General features: G+C 38.9%; 2 protein-coding genes across 8 annotated transcripts; both read left to right on the top strand.

The window, feature by feature from the left end:
• The first annotated feature begins 212 nt into the window (after positions 1 to 212).
• Positions 213 to 7,166, top strand: LOC133720582 (uncharacterized). Of its 4 annotated transcripts, none has more exons than XM_062146975.1 (6): positions 372 to 510; positions 3,182 to 3,338; positions 3,676 to 3,745; positions 4,518 to 4,702; positions 5,855 to 6,114; positions 6,816 to 7,166. In XM_062146975.1, the coding sequence occupies exons 2-6, from the start codon at positions 3,204 to 3,206 to the stop codon at positions 6,925 to 6,927; spliced, it is 762 nt and encodes a 253-aa protein (XP_062002959.1). In that variant the 5' UTR covers positions 372 to 510; positions 3,182 to 3,203; the 3' UTR covers positions 6,928 to 7,166. The 4 variants fall into 4 exon arrangements, with proteins under 4 accessions (XP_062002958.1, XP_062002959.1, XP_062002957.1 ...); XM_062146973.1 differs by lacking the exon at positions 372 to 510 and adding an exon at positions 552 to 735; XM_062146976.1 differs by lacking the exon at positions 372 to 510 and adding an exon at positions 2,946 to 3,079.
• Positions 7,167 to 9,144: 1,978 nt separating this feature from the next.
• On the top strand, positions 9,145 to 13,677 carry LOC133720572 (receptor-like protein 38). 4 transcript variants are annotated; one of them, XM_062146945.1, is made up of 2 exons: positions 9,145 to 9,315; positions 10,299 to 13,677. In XM_062146945.1, exons 1-2 carry the CDS (start codon positions 9,299 to 9,301, stop codon positions 13,483 to 13,485), a joined length of 3,204 nt encoding a protein of 1,067 aa, XP_062002929.1. In that variant the 5' UTR covers positions 9,145 to 9,298; the 3' UTR covers positions 13,486 to 13,677. The 4 variants fall into 4 exon arrangements, with proteins under 4 accessions (XP_062002929.1, XP_062002930.1, XP_062002928.1 ...); XM_062146946.1 differs by having other exon boundaries at positions 10,356 to 13,677; XM_062146944.1 differs by having other exon boundaries at positions 9,150 to 9,315; positions 10,211 to 13,676.
• The last annotated feature ends 3,794 nt before the right edge of the window (positions 13,678 to 17,471 follow it).

The raw sequence follows: 17,471 nt of genomic DNA on the forward strand, positions 1-17,471 counted from the left end.
TTCAAGATATTCCCTCAGCTGGAACACAGATTTGGTAATCACAGAAGGCATGTTTACATAAATCAAAAGTATTGGAGACGTTTAAATGGTTAGGCAAACCAAGCATGCAGCTCAACTCCATTATGCCGGAGACTCTCCTGGTGTTTTTTCTCTGTATTTTTATCATAAATAATGTAATTGTTTTTTTCTTTTGTCGTAAGGTTTTTTTTTTTTTTTTTTTTTTTGATCTGGTGTCGTACTCTATGTTGTAATCGTTCTTGCCATGTAATCACTTTACGTTTTTAACATTTACGAAATATTGTGTAGTGTGAGCATGTAATTGCTCTGTTTTGTGATATGGTAACTGTTTTCAAATATCCTACTATCTGTTACAAGGTTAGTGACTTGGTGCCAAGATTTTCTATTTCTGATCAGAGGAAATGCGAACTTCTAGTGAAACTGCAACTTGCTCAAGAGCCCAAAACCGCCCGAAAGCAGGAGGCCCAAAAGGCCCGTCGTTGTACAAAACAGGTACAAACCATGTTCCTCTCTCTCTCATGTTTGTTTCAATTTTGTTTTTGAGTTGGTTTCTGCAATTTGTTTTCTGGCTTTTGTTTCCATAACTTGGCCCTTCAAAGTTCAAATTGCCTCAATTTCTTGTGATTGCGGAATTATGAGGGCTAAGAAATCTGAAGCTAATTGCCTATCTCTCTCTTACTTCAAATTTCCTAGGTTGGGTTTGGTATTTCTGATTGGGTATGTGATTTCCTGGCCATTCAATATTCAATGTATTTGAAAATTGAATTAGTTAGATCAAGAATTGATGAGTGATGTTTGTTCTTGTCCGGCCAGATTTAGTGCCACTGTTAATGCCGCTCCTAGTGCAGCTGCTAATACCGAGAATGAGAATAGAGAAGAACAAGCTCCAATGTGGCAATTTGGTGGCTTTCATTTTTTTTTTATTTTTTGGGGTCAAAGCGGTGGTTTTGCTTGTCAAGATAGATATGCTACTTGAACAAACAGCGTAATTTTGAAAATTATTGATACAGTGTGATGGTTTATTCAGGTCCTGAGAAATCAAAACTACAGAGTTTTGAAATTTCAGTTTTCCGTTTTCTTTTCTATGTGTTCTTAAAGAACAAACACAAGTAATTTGCTGTTCTAAAAATAAGGGGTTTTGTCCATTTACCCCATTTCTAGGGATTTTTTTCCCACTTACCCCATTAAGTTTTTTTAATTCTCTCTTACCCAATACACTCTAAGGGAGTGTTCCCTAATACCCCATTAAGATTTTTTTTTTGTTTTTAATTTTTTTTTAATACCATTTTACCCCTCACCCCTTTGTTACTTAGAGAGAGAGAGAGAGAAAATGGAAGAGAGAGAAACCATAGGAGACTTCGCCGGAGCCCGTCACCGGCCGCCGGAATCTGGTCACCGGCCGCCGGAATCCGGCCAACTTTCCCCGGAATCCGGTCACCGGTCGCCGGATTCCGGTCACCGGCTGCCGCCCACCGGAATTTGCTGAAAATCTTACCGGAAAGTTTTTTTTCCCCCAATAGACATTTATTGCCCCCTAATAGAGGGGCAATAGACGTCTATTGCCCCCCAATAGACGTCTATTGCCCCAATAGTCTATTGCCCCCTAATAGACGTCTATTGGCCCCCAATAGACGACTATCAGCCATGTATTGCCCCCCAATAGACGACTATCAACCATGTATTGCCCCCCAGTAGACGTCTATTGCCCCTCAATAGACGTTTAGATTACCGAAATGGTAATTAATCTTCCTAAAACTACACAAATAAAACTTTGATTAAAAAAAAAAACGAGGAGATTACATCAATTCAAAACGTCTATTGCCCCCCAATAGATGTCTATTACCCCCCAATAGACGCTTTAACAGATGTCTATTGCCCTCATATTTTCTAAGATAAATGGTCAAAACCCCAAAAAATATATCTTGATGGTCAAATATCAATATCACCAAACTTGACTTTCTTGAACACATGATGTTTAATTAAAATATACATTATCTATTTAAGCCAAAATGGATAGCACAACCAACTAACCAAGGCGGCAAGGCTCCTCTACGTTTTATATTTTTATATTATGAATCAATCTAAAGAAAAAGAAAGATAGAAAGAAGCAACCCACACACTTGTAACCAAAAGCTGGTCACTTGGTGGTCTGTTGGCTTTGTTTTAATTGCCAAGTCTGCGAGGTCCCAATATATATAGACTAGCATCAAAAGCAATAGCAAACACTTGTAACCAAGAAAAACAAAGAAGCATCTTACACACTGACAGATCTTTTGGCCTCTAGTGACTGATATGAGCACCATCAACACTAGGCAATGTACATATTATTAGAGATTAAAGAAGAAGAGCAGGACAACACACTAGCAAAAAAATCATGACTTTGGAATCGACGCGTGGTCGTTCCTGACAAACCAATATTAAAGATCTAAGGAGAAGAGCAACATGAGTGTGCTCAGAATCTCTCCTCCGACGAGGACTTCTCCGATCTTATCTCTCTTGCAGGTCTTTCGTCTCCAAGGACATGACAAATTTGGAAACCGAACCTCGACGACGGCGCGGAGGGGAGAGATAGAGGAGAGAGAAAGAGAGACGGCGCCGAGCCTCGACTACGGCGCGGTGGAGAGAGAGAGGAGAGAGACAGTGCTGAGGAATCAAAATCGGGTTTGAAGTTTCTGAAAGCTATCCAAAGGACGAAGTCGAAAAATTTCGAGAGTTGCTCCGGCGAAGCTAAAAAGGTCGGACAAATCGGAGAAGGATGAGAGGAAGGGGGGAGAGAGAGATTTGAAGGAGATATGAAGGGGTTTATTTATTTTGGTTAAGGACAAAATTGTCATTTGGCTTTACATTGGGTAAGTGGGAATGAAAATTTGTTACTGGGGTAAGTGGGATAATTTTAGCTGATTTTGGTGCTTTGGGTCAAGAACCCAAAAAATAATCTATTTGTTTTATTATTTTTGCTTTCTCAGTAACCAAATGTGGATTTACAGTTTCATGGACTCCTGGTTATTAGTTAGCTTAAACAATGACGAAATTCTCACTTTTAGGGTTTTGTGAGTTTTAGGTGAAATTTCTTGTTCGATGTCGGTAACTTTTGTCATGTACAATTTTCGTCTCCGTCCATTGAAGTTTAACTTAATGTTTTATTCCTTTTGGTTGATGTTAGGTTTGGCAACAAGGTGCTTGAAATGGCTACAGCGACCTACCCACCTCCACCACCGTATTATAAGCTATACAAAGATTACTTGGAAGATCCCAAATCTGCTCCTGAGCCGTCGCCTCCAATTGAAGGGACATACGTCTGCTATGGTGCTAATTACACCGTAAGCTTTTCCTATTCTTTACCTTCTACTCCACATTTATATACAGATTGTAAATTTGATATCTGAAAGTTGCTTTGTTGCTTAATCTTTGGATATCATAAGTATTGTCATAACTAATTATATTGTTTAATTATCGTCTGGAAAATGTAATGCGTCATTTAGTTCCTTAATCCAGGGATGCAAGGTTTTGATTTTTGACTATTGAGTTTTGGATTATCCTTAAACAAAATAAGCTTATTATTCTAGATTAGTGTATTAACGTTATCAATGTCTGATTTGATCTCCATTATTTCCTTATAATTTATTCCTAACAAAGTTTCATGTTTATTTTATATAGACGGATGACGTGCTTCCAAGCTTGGAAGAACAGGGAGTGCGTCAACTGTACCCAAAAGGCCCAAATATTGGTATGTCTACCTCCAGGCTAGTTCAACCGTTCTCTTCTTTCTTTCTTTCTTTCTTTATTTGCTTTTTGTTATTGTTTTGTTTAAGAAGAAAGAATCTTTATTAAGACAAAAGCTTAGTGTACATGCAGTGGACAAGTAGTTCACACTGGTTTAGTGTTTGTGTCCTGTGGAAAACCTACCTTTGATACGTAGGAATTGATTTGAATATCTTGATTCAATCACCTATATAGCAGTTTCTCCTTAGGGTCAGTGGAATTAGGTAATTAGTATTTTTAATAAAAATGTTAATAAGACTCTTCTCTGGTAAGATAGGACACAGATACTACGTTGGGAATCTTCACTTGTGTTACGAGGCTGAGAGGTATTCAAATATGTTACATATATAGAAAATTCTTGGCAGGAACTAATGAATGTAAAGGCAAGAGAAGTAGCAACCTTTAGGAAATGTTCATCCACATCTCCAACTTATTAACCTATTTTTTCTAGCCTTTGGGAATGCATGCATCCATACTAGCTGTTGTCGTGTTGATAGATCAGGTATTGATGGCCAAACTATGATTACCAGAAATAAGGAACTTCTGGAGAATGTATGAATTTCTTCACTACTTGCGGGGATTGCTATAGTAGTTTTGTCTGGTTTAGTTAGAATTATTATTTGAGATAATTCTCTGCAAGAAACGAATAGGAAGTTAGGAACTACAAGTTTGTACGTTGGTGTTTCTTCTAGTTTTATATGTATGTATGTTCTTACTCAATGATCAAAGCCCCTTAGACAGTCATCGTCAATGGCGGTCTCCGAGGAAGAGTGCTCCTCCGCCAACTCCAGATCATCCTCGTCCTCCCACCTCCAGCAGCTCTCACTACCTCTCCAAGTGCCTCCTCCGTGGCACCGCCATTCTTCAGGTCCTAAACGGTCACATCCGCTTCCCCAACTCCCACGACATTGTTTTTGGCAAGGTTCACCTCCTTCTCTCTCCCCGTTCTCGTTTTAGTTCTGATTTTAGTGGAATTAGAAACAGTGATGATCCGATATGTGATTCTTGACATTTCAGGAGAAATTGATAACTGGTTCTCTCTTTCTGCAACGAAATGCACAGGTATATATGCATTTTCTTGCTTTGTTCAATTTTTGTATAGTTACTTTTTCATGAACTTAAAATATTAGCATTTGCAGTGTCCCGATTATATGCAAATGGACCTAACCACATGCGCGCTTACCGATTAATCTCATTTTCTTGCGTCTCTGCTTCTTTTTCTTATCACACTTATAAATGTTTGTGTAGGTTTTTTCCTGTGACACAAGTTCAACTTTCTAATCCTGGAAACCAAGGAATCAGCTTGCAAGAATGCTAGCCATTGATTCAAGGTAAGTCACCATTGCTTTGTAAGTTTGAGAAAGGCCGTTTTATAAGATGCCGTTTTCAGTTTTTTTTATCAGATGGGTTTGTAGTTATCTCAGTCTTTGTTTTTATTTTATTATTATTTTTTCCGTGGGTGTGTTTTTCTCCGGGACTGAATGATTTCTGGGTGTTGTGAAGAGAAGTTGGTCTTGGAAGAATTTGATAGCTAGGTTTAGGGTTTCTGAATTTAGCTACTGGCCTGTGTATTTGATTGTTCAGGTTTATTGTTATTGTTAAAGGAAATCTCTGAAATAAAAACAGAAATTGGGCCTTTTGCAGATTGAAGGGATATAGACTAGATTGTCAATCAATGATTTTCCCTTTCCCATGGCTTAAAGAGTTATCGTTGATTTTTCATTTCTAATTGTATGGTTAAACCTTTATGTCATTAGTTTTCTGTGTGTGCTGTCCAATTGGTGCACATAGTGTTTCACATTGTTCAGCAATTCGGTTGCTGTACAAGTATTTGATTAATGATCAGGTTTGTGTAGTAGCAACTCAGAACAGTGAACTGATTGATATACATGATGGCAAAAAAGCTTAGTGTTATCAAAGAACTAAGTATCATGATGAAAGCAGTAGATGTATAATGTGAAATTTTATGATCAAACATGGTTTTTGGCCTCTCTGATATCTGCTGTTTCCTTAAAATTATCCTTAATTTACATTTTCCTTTATATGCAGCCATGTAATATACCCTTGTTTTCAGGATAAGGAAGGCATCCCTCCTGATCAGCAGAGATTGATTTTTGCCGGTAAGCAATTGGAAGAAGGCAGAACTCTTGCAGATTATAACATCCAAAAGGAGTCAACTCTTCACCTGGTTTTGAGGCTGAGGGGAGGAACTATGATTAAGGTGAATGCTCTTACCGGGAAAGAAATTGAGATTGATATTGAACCGACTGACACCATTGACCGAATGAAGGAAAAGGTTGAGGAGAAAGAGGGAATTCCTCCGGTGCAACAAAGGTACTTGTTTCTCTTTCTTCTCATATTCAATCTATGTAAAGTAACAAGTTACTTGAATTTGAGTTATGTCTGGTTTTTTTACTTTTATCTAGCTTCAGTATGCATTAAACGTTTTTAAACTGAACTCTTAGTTTAGTTATTTTTCATGCCTTATATCATCCATGGAAATATAACATTGTTTATGCTTTGCTGCCTATTGAGTTTCTATGAATTGAAAAAGAAGAAATGTCATTGATCTGTTCCAGAGATTTGGTTGCAAATGTGGCAGTGAGCAATGCATTGGTTAGTGTTTGGTTGTTTTTCACCACTATAGGAAGTTGTATCAACATTGGCTCATTCTTTACTTCAGAAAGGCTCTCGTGGTTTTCCGCAGAACTAGATCTGTTCAGTGGCCAAGATTATCTTGAACACTGAAGGTTGGTCGAGTTGTGGTTGACTTTGTTTCACTTCCTGTTTGGGACTATTAGGTGCTCCATATCTTGGTTACCATATAATTGATGTATATGCACAATAACTTGACAACTGTTTTGGGATCTCACTTGCATTTGATATTAATTACTTAAGAAGACCTGCTAGGATAAAATCTTAATAAGCAGCATGATTGCTGCTTTATTATTCTTGTCTTAGTTGATAGCTTCACGTGTTTATGGTACTGGCCAATTTTCAAGAGATCAGCACTAATGAGTTTTAAATCTCTGCAGGCTGATTTATGCTGGCAAGCAGCTTGGAGATGACAAAACTGCTAAAGACTACAACATTGAGGGTGGCTCTGTCTTTCATCTAGTGCTTGCACTACGTGGTGGTAGTCTATAAATTGTATCGTAGTATTGTATCTATGATTGATTCAGGCGAACTCTTTTGTGAAGGCTTTACCGAGTCTTGATTCTCCAGAACATTTGAGTTGCATGACTAGTGGGTTACTGTGGACATAAGTATTGGTGTTACATGTTGCACTTTACCTTTCTGCTCTGTTATGTTCAAGGTAATGTCCTGTTGCTTCTACTTTTTACAAGAAAATTTTATCAATCCTGATTACAATTGTTTTTTGCTTGTGGATGATCTGTAAAACTCGGTGACATGTACTCCATATGCTACTCATGTGTCTGGAAATTAGATGAAGTATTACCGTTCAGAAGGAATGTGATAATTTCTCAAAGTAATGTGATAATTCTACCTAGTGATTATCTATCTAAGAATGGGCACTGTTATCATAATTGAAAAGCCAATCTACAATGTTTCCAAAAAGGTTGCTTAGAGTTGAAAGCGTGTGATTCATAATTTCCATTGTCAGAGATGGTAAACTGAAATGTTTCTACAATGGAATTAAAACAGTATGGTAATGTGGGCGATTGAAATCACACAGATCTGTTGTTAACTTTTGGTTAATAACACGCAGAAGATTTATCCTCATGTTTGTTGCTGTCTAAAGCTATAAGAACGGTGAGAGTGATTGTAGATGGTAGCACCGAGAGCAAATATAACATTCATTGTATCAAATTAGAGGCTAAAAAATTAAAACGACTGCTCATGGTCATTTTCAGAAATAGAACAGTAGAGCTGAACTTGGTCATGCTCTCTCACACATGCAGCAAACATTTTTAGCAGCACTTGCATCTCTGTATAACATTAAATTATAAGCTTTGCATTTTTTTTTTCTTCAGGCACAGAAATCTTCCAGCTTTGGAACTAATCCTTCTCGAAACCCCGAAATTCATGGACACTTATTATCAGGACTCATTCCAGCCTTCCCCACATTCCCACCTATTCCCACGTCCTGAATTGCCCATTTTCTGTGCAATAATAATTTCCAAGGAAGAAACTTCAAAGTCATGGAGGCAATTTCTCCATTTCCAGCTATACATAACTGCCGGCCAGATTGAGACAATCACAACAAGTCTTCCGAATACGCCACAAATACACCAAACTGAGGCAATTTCTCCCGACTGAGACGTCTATTATTGCTTTGAATGCATTGACTCATTCATTCTCAAATACACCACAAAAAAACTATGAAGAAAACAAAAATTGCTACAATTGCGGCTATCAAAATAATTGATCATGAGAAAAACCTCTTTCTGGGCATTTTTCTTGGAACTTAGTTTGTCTTTAGTAACTTAGTTTGTTCTTTTATAAGAATTTCAATCAAAAAGAGAAAGAAGAAGTTTGGATTGTAAAATAGAGAGTGTGGATTTCACTACCCTTTATTTTTAATAAAATATTAAGAAATAGGGACGGGCGGTGGGTTTCCAGATGTAGTGGTCCTTTCCCTTTAGGAAAGAGTAGGCGTCTCTCGCCAATACCACTACCGAGAGACTAATATCCCCTAATCCTCTTCATTAATTAAAAAAAAAAATTCAGCCAGGCAACCTCTACTTCAAGGAAAATTCTACAAAATGTTAACGTATGACATGCATACAATTGCCTTAAAAGTGGTAATTTGAGTCCTCAAACTAGTAATATTAGTCCTCAAAGTTGTAACATGAGTCCTTAAAGTGGTAAATTTTCTTAGTTACCACAAGAGTCCTCAAAATAGTAATATTAGTCCTCAAAGTGGTAACATGAGTCCTTAAAGTGGTAAATTTTCTTAGTTTACCATATGAGTCCTCAAAATAGTAATATTAGTCCTCAAAGTGGTAACATGAGTCCTTAGGGCACGTTTACTTACTTGGAAGGAAAGGGAATGATTACGGGGTAAAAACATTCCTGCGTTTACTAACACATAAAGGAATCGGAATGATTCCGGGTAAAAGAATTCATGCGTTTACTAACACATGAAGGAATCGGAATGGATGTAGGTCCCACCTCCTTATCAGGAATCGATTCCTGAATACTCAGGAATTCGATTACGAAGGGGGGAGATGGGTTTAGGAATCATTCCTCCGGAATCAATACCGATTCCTTTCTTCTCCCATTCCACTTGTCTCCGATTCATGATTATTTTCCATTCCAAGTAAGTAAACGTGCCATTAAAGTGGTAAAAATAGTTGATGTATGAGAAATGTTAACATACCATAGCTTTACCCCTACTTCAAAGCTTCAACGTCTAAAAAAACCAAAAAAGAAAGCTTCAACGTCTATTGCGATCTGTGTCAAGTCGGAATCTGTAGTGGTGTTTGTAAGGGAGAAACTACTTGATGCTGTTGCTTTCAATACTACTCTACTCGGTCAAAGCTTCCCGGCCGCAATGAAATCATCATATGGGTAAAGAAAGAGTCCTTTTGCATTTCTTATAATATTGGTCTTGTTCGTATCATGAAATTTTGATTAGTTCACCATTTATTATTCATTCAGTTTTTAATTGTAGACGATGAGTTCACACACAATATATACACAAACTATAATACAAGATCGCTGATCGCATAATTTTTCTGATTAACATTGAATTGAACAGGTTACGTTCTTGTTTCTTTCTTTTGTTTGGTCTACTTGTTTTTGGCTTAATTTGGAATTTGATCTACTGGTTTGTTTTGCTTATTGTTATGGTTTTTTTTTTTTTTTTTTCCCTTTTGTCTGCTTGTTTGAAATCTTATGCAGGCTTTAAACCACTACCAATTCCTGTGACAATTGCACCTCAATTTGCAGGCCTTTTCAGTAAACTCTTATTATACTTTATTCAAGCCGACTACAAATCTCACCAGTTCCATTTTAGATGCATTGACTTGTTGATTCTCAAGTACTATTAAAGAAACAACTAACCAATTTCCTAGTGCTTTCTGCAAATACCAAAACTCCGTTCTGCTGAATTATTGGCTTCTTCCATTCCAGAAGTATGTAGGGATAATATTTAATATCCATCTCTTTTTAAGACTTTTATTCTTTGTTTTTTATTCCTGGTAATTACAGATGCATATGAGAAGACTTGACTTGAAGGTCAAGCCACGCATAGTTCTCAGGGAGGCATGCTGTTTTCAATTCCACCTTTAAAGCCACCACAACCATTACCCCCAATCTTACCAATTTCCCTCCTTGTTGCATCTATCTGTGCATGCATATATATATGTGTCTAAAAATTAAGTTGCTCTAAGAATGACAACTTTGTTCCTCCATTTCTTCCTTTTTTTAATTACTACCTGTATTACCAAACTCATCCCTGCAGTTCACAGCAATTGTATTGTAGAACAGCAACTATCACTACTCCATTTCAAGAAAAGTCTTGTATACGTAATTGATCCTCCTTCCCCCAGGCTTATCACATGGAATTCAAGTACTGATTGCTGCTCTTGGGTCGGTGTAACTTGCAGCACTAATGGGTATGTTGTCGGACTTGACCTCAGCAGCGAGTTTGTTTCATGCAGAATTGACAATTCCAGCAGTCTCTTCCAACTTCAACATCTTGAGAGCCTCAATTTGGCCAATAATGTCTTCAATGGCTCTCAAATTCCATCTGCAATTGGAGAGCTTACAAATCTGAGGTATCTAAATTTAGCCAGTGGTTTCTATTCCGGGCAAATTCCCATTGAGATTTCACGCTTGACAAGGTTGGTAAGTCTTGATCTCTCTAGAAATAACTATGATGGGGTTTCGTTAAAACTTGAAAACCCAAATTTAAGCATGCTAATTCAGAACCTCACAGAGCTTACAGAGTTATATCTTGATTCAGTAGAGATATCAGGACAGGGGAGTGACTGGTGCGAAGCCATATCATCTTCACTGCCAAATCTGAGGGTGTTGAGCTTGTCTTTTTGTGGTCTTTCAGGCCCTATATGTGACTCCCTTGCAAAGCTCCAATCTCTGTATGAGATTGACTTGGGAAATAACTCGTTCTATGCTCCGGTTCCAAGATCCTTTGCCAATTTTTCAAACTTGACTTCCTTGAGTCTCTTTGGTTGTAACTTGCTGGGAATATTTCCCAAAGAGGTCTTTCTTATTCCTTCCCTACAAACCATTGATATTTCTAGTAATCCGGAACTTGGTGGTTCCTTTCCAGAGTTTCCAAAGAATAGGACAAAACTTTCAGCCATCTCTCTTTCACATTGCAATTTCACTGGATCCCTCCCCATGTCAATTGAGAACCTTACCCAATTGGTTGACCTGGACGTGTCATGGAACAGTTTCAATAGTCCTATCAGTCCTATTCACTGGGAAGCCCTTGTTAATCTGGAAAGCCTTGACTTCAGCAACAATCTACTCTATGGGAGTATTCCATCATCTATTGTTTCTCCTCCCTTGCTGGTTGCATTAGCACTTTCTAATAATCATTTCTCTGGTCAAGTCCCTGAATTTTTCAATACCTCTTCACAGTTACTTCGGAACCTTCTTTTGGGAAACAACAATTTGGAAGGAGAAATACCAACATCTATTTTTAATCTTAAAGGGCTTATGTATCTTGATCTTGCTTCAAACAACTTCAGTGGCTTCCCTTTCAGTGGCCCTCAGCAGCCTAGAACTCTTTCATTTCTTGATCTTTCCCACAATAGCTTGTTGTTTGATTATAATGGTACCATTTCCCCCTTCCTTCAGATTGAGAACTTGCTATTGGCTTCTAACAAGTTGGTAGGAGTCCCAGATTTCTTAAAAAATCAATCCAGACTTTGGAAATTAGACCTTTCGGGAAACCAGATTCAAGGTCAGATACCTAATTGGATTTGGAGGCTCAAATCTCTTGGACTCCTAAATCTCTCTTATAACTCCATTGTAAATCTAGAGCCTCTTCTTCCTAATTCTACTTTTACTTTATTTACTCTTGACCTTAATTCCAACAAGATTCAGGGTATCCACTCCTCATATGCCTTCCTTCAGATTGGCCACTTGGGTTTAGCTTCTAACAAGTTGAGAACATTCCCAGACTTCTTGAGAAATCAGTCCACATTAAATTACTTGGACCTTTCAAACAACCAAATTCAAGGCCAGATACCCAATTGGATTTGGAGGCTCAATTCTCTTCAAGAACTGAATCTTTCTTGTAACTCCTTGGAAACTCTAGAAGCTCCTTTACCTAAGGCTAATTCTTCTACTGTTGTGACGTCACTTGATCTTCATTCAAACCAGCTTCAGGGACAAATCCCATTATTCCTACCATTTGCCCATTTTCTGGATTACTCGAGGAATAATTTTAGCTCTAGTCTACCGACTGACATTGGCAGTTTCATCTCTCAAACTAATTTCCTCTCTCTGTCAAGCAATAACTTGCATGGAACCATTCCAAGATCAATCTGCAATACAAGTGGTATGGTTCTAGATCTGTCCTATAATTCTTTGAGTGGTATAATTCCGCAATGCTTGACTCAAATTTCGCTTTCAGTCCTTGATTTAAGGACAAACAACCTCACTGGCTCTATTCCTGATAATTATCTTGAGCATTGTAAGCTACAAACTCTTGATCTCAGCAGAAATAATATACAAGGCCAGTTTCCAAAATCTCTTGTCAACTGCTCAAGTTTAGGGGTTTTAAATCTCGGAAACAATCAGATAACAGATACTTTTCCATGCCTGTTGATGACCATATCCACCTTGCGTGTCCTTGTTTTAAGATCCAACAATCTTTATGGTAGCCTAGGATGTCCCAAGACCAACAGCACATGGCCTGTGCTGCAAATCATAGATTTAGCACACAACCATTTGAATGGTGAAATACCGGCAACGTCTTTCGCAACATGGCAGAAAATGAAGGCTAATGAAGATGATGGTAATCTGGTATTTTCGTACACTCCCCTGTACACAACAGAGACTATTGGGATGGATGTTTATTACAGAGATACAATAACAACCATCATCAAAGGTTTGCAGTTGGATCTGATAAAGATTCTAACTATCTTCACCTTGATTGATTTCTCTTCCAACAATTTTACCGGGTCAATTCCCAAGGAAATTGGAGAGCTAAAAGCATTGTATGCCCTCAACTTATCTGGTAATGCTTTCACAGGCGAAATCCCATCATCCTTTGGTAACATGAGTAGCATAGAGTCCTTAGACCTCTCACAGAACCACCTGAGCGGCCGAATTCCACCGCAGCTTTCAACTCTCACTTTCCTTTCGCACTTGAATGTCTCATATAATCAACTGACGGGAAGGATCCCAACCAGCACTCAGTTTTCAACATTTCCAAATACCTCCTTCGAGGGTAACAAAGGATTATGGGGGCCTCCTCTGACATGGGATACAGCAATCGTATTGCCACCTCCAACGTTTAATGGAAGCTCAAGTAATCCGAATTCTGGAGATGAGATTGATTGGGATATCATCAGTGTTGAAATTGGATTTACATGTGGATTTGGGATTGCCATCGGATCGCTTTTGTTTTGCAAAAGATGGAGGAAATGGTATTACAGAGCTATGTTTAACATCCTGTTCAAGACATTCCCTCAGCTGGAACACAGATTTGGTAATCACAGAAGGCATGCTTACATAAATCAAAGGTATTGGAGACGTTGAAATGGGTAGGAAGACCAAGCATGCAGCTCAACTCCTTTTGCTGGAGACTCCCCTGGCGTTTTTTCTCTGTATTTTGATCACATGATTACAATGTAATTTTTTTTTTCTTTTGTCATAATGTTTTTTTTTTTTTTTTTTTTTTGTCTGGTGTCGTAATCTATGTTGTAATCGTTCTTGCAATGTAATGACTTTAAGTTTTTAACATTTATGAAATATTGTGTAGTGCAAGTAGGTAATTGCTCTGTTTTGTGATATGGTGATTGTTTTCAAATATCCTACGGTCTGTACAAGCAGTGCCAAGATTTTCTATTTCTGATCAGAGGCAATGCCAACTTCTACTGAAACTGCAACTTGCTCAAGAGCCCAAAAACAATGGAACGCCGTAGGCCCAAAAGGCCCGTCATTGTACATAAGAAATCAACCCTCTCTCTACAGTTGCTCTCTCATTTCCGTATTTCTGAGACCAACAATTAAAATTGGGTATGCATCTTTTCTGTGTCTCATGTTATTTTTTTGGAAAATGCTTGAGACACCAAATATTTATACCAAAATTGAGTATCAAATGATGTGGCATACAACACTTCATCAATATCATTCCATAAATTTCAATGACATGGATTTATTTATTTTCAATTTAAAAACAGAATGTTTTTGAGAAAATATTTTGTATATTATCAAAACCCTAATGTTTTACAAAAAGCAAAGCAATTACAAATATAATTACACTGCTTCACGTGAAGAGCAGCCAATGTTATTCGTTAATTAAGCAACCCTAACCCTATGACAGGATCTTTTTAGCGAGAGAGCTCCGAGCAATACGGAGCGACCTCGAGAGCGCGAAACCTAGGGTTTCGTGTGGCGGCTGTGACCGTGCGGTGTCCAGATCAGAGCGACGGCGTGCAGACGGAACAACTGTTCCTTGGCTGGCGACGTTGGTTTTCTGGGTGTGTCGAAGACCAAGTTGAGGTGGTACGGCTTCGATTCGCGGCGGCTTTAGGCTAAGGCGTTCGAGGGATCCGATCCCGTCGGGGTTTGTGTGGTATCGGCACTGGTCTTGGCCGGTGTTTCATACAGACAAGGCGCGAGTCGTCGAGGTAGAGGTGGTCGGGTTTCGTCGTCTGGCTATTTGGTAGTGCCGCTGAAGCTTTCAATCAGCGGTGGAGTTTGAACAGCATCGAGGTTTGCAGACCACTGTGATTGCAGATCTGATGCAGTGGTGGATTGGCTGGCCGCCGGACCAAGCGGCGGTGGAGGCAGTCTGGCAGCAGCGGCTGCAAGTTTCTGCCCTATTGACTCGAGTTTGGATCTGGGCCTTTGGGCTTGGGTTCAAGCTTGGGTTGATGGGCTCAAGTCTGTGGCAGCTTTCTGGGCTTGGGCTCATGAGGCAGGCAAGCTTTCCTAGGAAGCAAGGATTGATTTGGGCTTGGGCCTACGGGCTTGGGCTCACGTTGAGACAAGTTGGGCCCTAAGAAATTAGGGTATTGAGCCTGTGTGAGGTTGGATGAACTTCTATGAGTCTTCTATGACGTTTCTAGCTTTTTGCTTGTACCACAGTTGCGTGATTGGCAAGTGAGGGTTAGTTGAATGATTTCTTTCCGTAGAGGGCAAGGTTTTTTCATTCTTGTATAGGCTCGCTTAAATGTGAGCGTCCCAGTGATCCATAATGGTTTGCTTTAGCTTAGATAGGTTATACAGGATTTTCTTGCCGGGTTTCTTATGTAAGTTTTGGTAGACTACAGCCTATTTGCTGTTGATCTAATGAAATCAACTTCTATTCAAAAAAAAAAAATGTTATTCGTTAATTGGCTTCATCTTGCTTAAATGGGGAAAAGGATGAAGAATAAAACAAATAGAGAGATTGATTCTTATCCAATTCTTTATTTGAAGTATATTATCCATCAGCATTCTCAATTTATGGACAAGCTAGTTGATCTCATCCCTGCTCAGTTCTATTTATCCAATGAAGACCGGAATAAGCCATGGTTTCAAGGCCTCATTAACCTGCAAAAGCTTTAGGTAAGAAAGAAATAAAGAAAGACATTAAGAAAACTCGCAGAGATAGATTCAAAACTCATACATCAAAGACCCAGTTATAATCTTTCATGTGGGAATTGCTTTTTTTTTTTTCTAATATATATTTTTTGATCTGGGTATCAAGGTTGCAGAGAGCCAGATTGGAGTTGTTATAGCATCTATTCATTTTCTAAATTAATTTGGTATTTTGTTTAATTGTGACTTTTATTTAATATAAGTTTTCTTAATTCTTAAAAAAAAAAAACATGAAATTTATTTAAGGGTTCTTGACCAAAAGCCCCAAAATGAGTTAAAGTTATCCCACTTATCCCAGCAAGATATTTTTATTCTCACTAACCCATTTTGAAGTAAAATGACAATTTTGCCCTTAATCAAATTAATAAACCCCTTGATCTCTCTCCTCTCTCTCGTCCCTCTCCAATTTCTTTCAGATCGCTCTCTCTCTCTCCGCCCTGCAAAGCGCCATTGCCAACTCCGATACTGGCTCGCCTAGGCCGCCGTGGGCCAAAACCCCGACGAACAAGGGCCGGCTGTCGCCGCCGTCGACTGCATCTCTCTCTCTCCCCCCTCTCGCCGATGTCGTTATGTGGTCTTAGTTTCAGCAATAGCATCCTCGGGTTTTCCAAAAACAGTTATGGATCTTCTTCTGCCTTCTGCTTGTTCTTCGTGCTCGCTGCTTCTACCTAGCTCCCTGGTGTCGCTTTACAGAGAGAGAGCTTCGAATTACAGGAAGCCATGGCTTCCGAGGGCGCTACGTGTTGTGTTTTGGCTCGTTGATACAATCTGAAAATTAGGATGCAGAATTCAAATCCAATTCTAGAAAGGAAAGAAGTTTGCGCGCAGCTTTTCTATAAGTTCTAGGAAAGTTAGTCTTTCAAGTTCTATTAGGATTCGTATTAAAAGCTTAGTCTATTAGGGTTAGGAATCCTAATCCCATGTTGTATCAGCAGCCTCTATGCCCTATAAATAGGAGCTGCAGTCAGTTTTCTGGAATAGAAGACAGAAAGTGCAGAAAACTGAGAGTCAAGGTGATAGAGAGATAAGAACTAGTCAGAGGGGTTTGAGGGATCTGCAATAAGTACTTGTAAACACCTAAATTCTTCATAGTGCTAGTGAATCTCTCAAGAGAGATCACGAAGTGGACGTAGGCTAAAGTTTTGGCTGAACCACTCTAAAATCTGCTGTGTTGTTTCTGTTTTCAGTTCATCTATTTCTGATTTTGCTTTTGTAAAACACAAAGATCCTAAAGGGGGCTTACACAATACTACGAAATCGAGCTCAGTGGCCCTCGGCTCCGTCGTCTTCTTCGTCGTCGTGGTTGGCTCCGCTGGAGCCAGTGATGGCCGCGAAGCCGCAAGGAAGGTGAAGCCGGTATCGCTCGCTTCTGTCAATTTGGTTTCGTAATTTCCGTTGGATTTTGGCTCAACGCCACTCGCCTGAAGACGACCTCTGGTGGTCTGCAACCGGGAAGAAGGGAGAATGGGAAGAGGTCATAATTTTTCGATAAGTGGTCATCCAAAATGAAAGACGACAGGTGGGTTTCATCTCTCTCTATCTTTCCGCTTGTTATCTCTGAAAGCCCAATTTTTTAATGAAAGAGCTATGGGAGTCTTGAAGAAGTGAAGGGTTTGTCTTCCACTGCTGCTAGTGCTATTAATTGTGGATTTGTGGTGGCAGAGAAAACAAGGCAGGTGGGACTGTGGGAGGATAGTTTTTGTTCTATTGTTTTTTTTATTATATATTGTAAAGCTATCCATACATTTTTAAGTACATTATGAGTTTGATATGAATTGCAATATTGCATATTTTCAACCGTATATGTTTGGTAAGCTAATCTCTATTGCAATCTCTATTACAAAATGGTGTTATGCCAAGGGCAATACAGGTCTATTGGGGGGCAATAGATGTTTTGAATTGATGTAATCTCCTCGTTTTTTTTTATTTAATCAAAG

This window comes from Rosa rugosa, chromosome 7 (assembly GCF_958449725.1).
Source record: "Rosa rugosa chromosome 7, drRosRugo1.1, whole genome shotgun sequence".
NCBI classification, from domain to species: domain Eukaryota; kingdom Viridiplantae; phylum Streptophyta; class Magnoliopsida; order Rosales; family Rosaceae; genus Rosa; species Rosa rugosa.

Excerpts from the sequence above, each read along its gene's own strand:
- LOC133720582 (XM_062146973.1), top strand. The coding sequence starts at position 653 with ATGAGGGCTAAGAAATCTGAAGCTAATTGCCTATCTCTCTCTTACTTC. Across the intron at positions 736-3,181 it reads GGTTTGGTATTTCTGATTGG|GTTTGGCAACAAGGTGCTTG; the intron begins GTATGTGATTTC and ends GGTTGATGTTAG. Across the intron at positions 4,703-5,854 it reads ACGACATTGTTTTTGGCAAG|GATAAGGAAGGCATCCCTCC; the intron begins GTTCACCTCCTT and ends CCTTGTTTTCAG.
- LOC133720572 (XM_062146943.1), top strand. The coding sequence starts at position 10,141 with ATGACAACTTTGTTCCTCCATTTCTTCCTTTTTTTAATTACTACCTGT.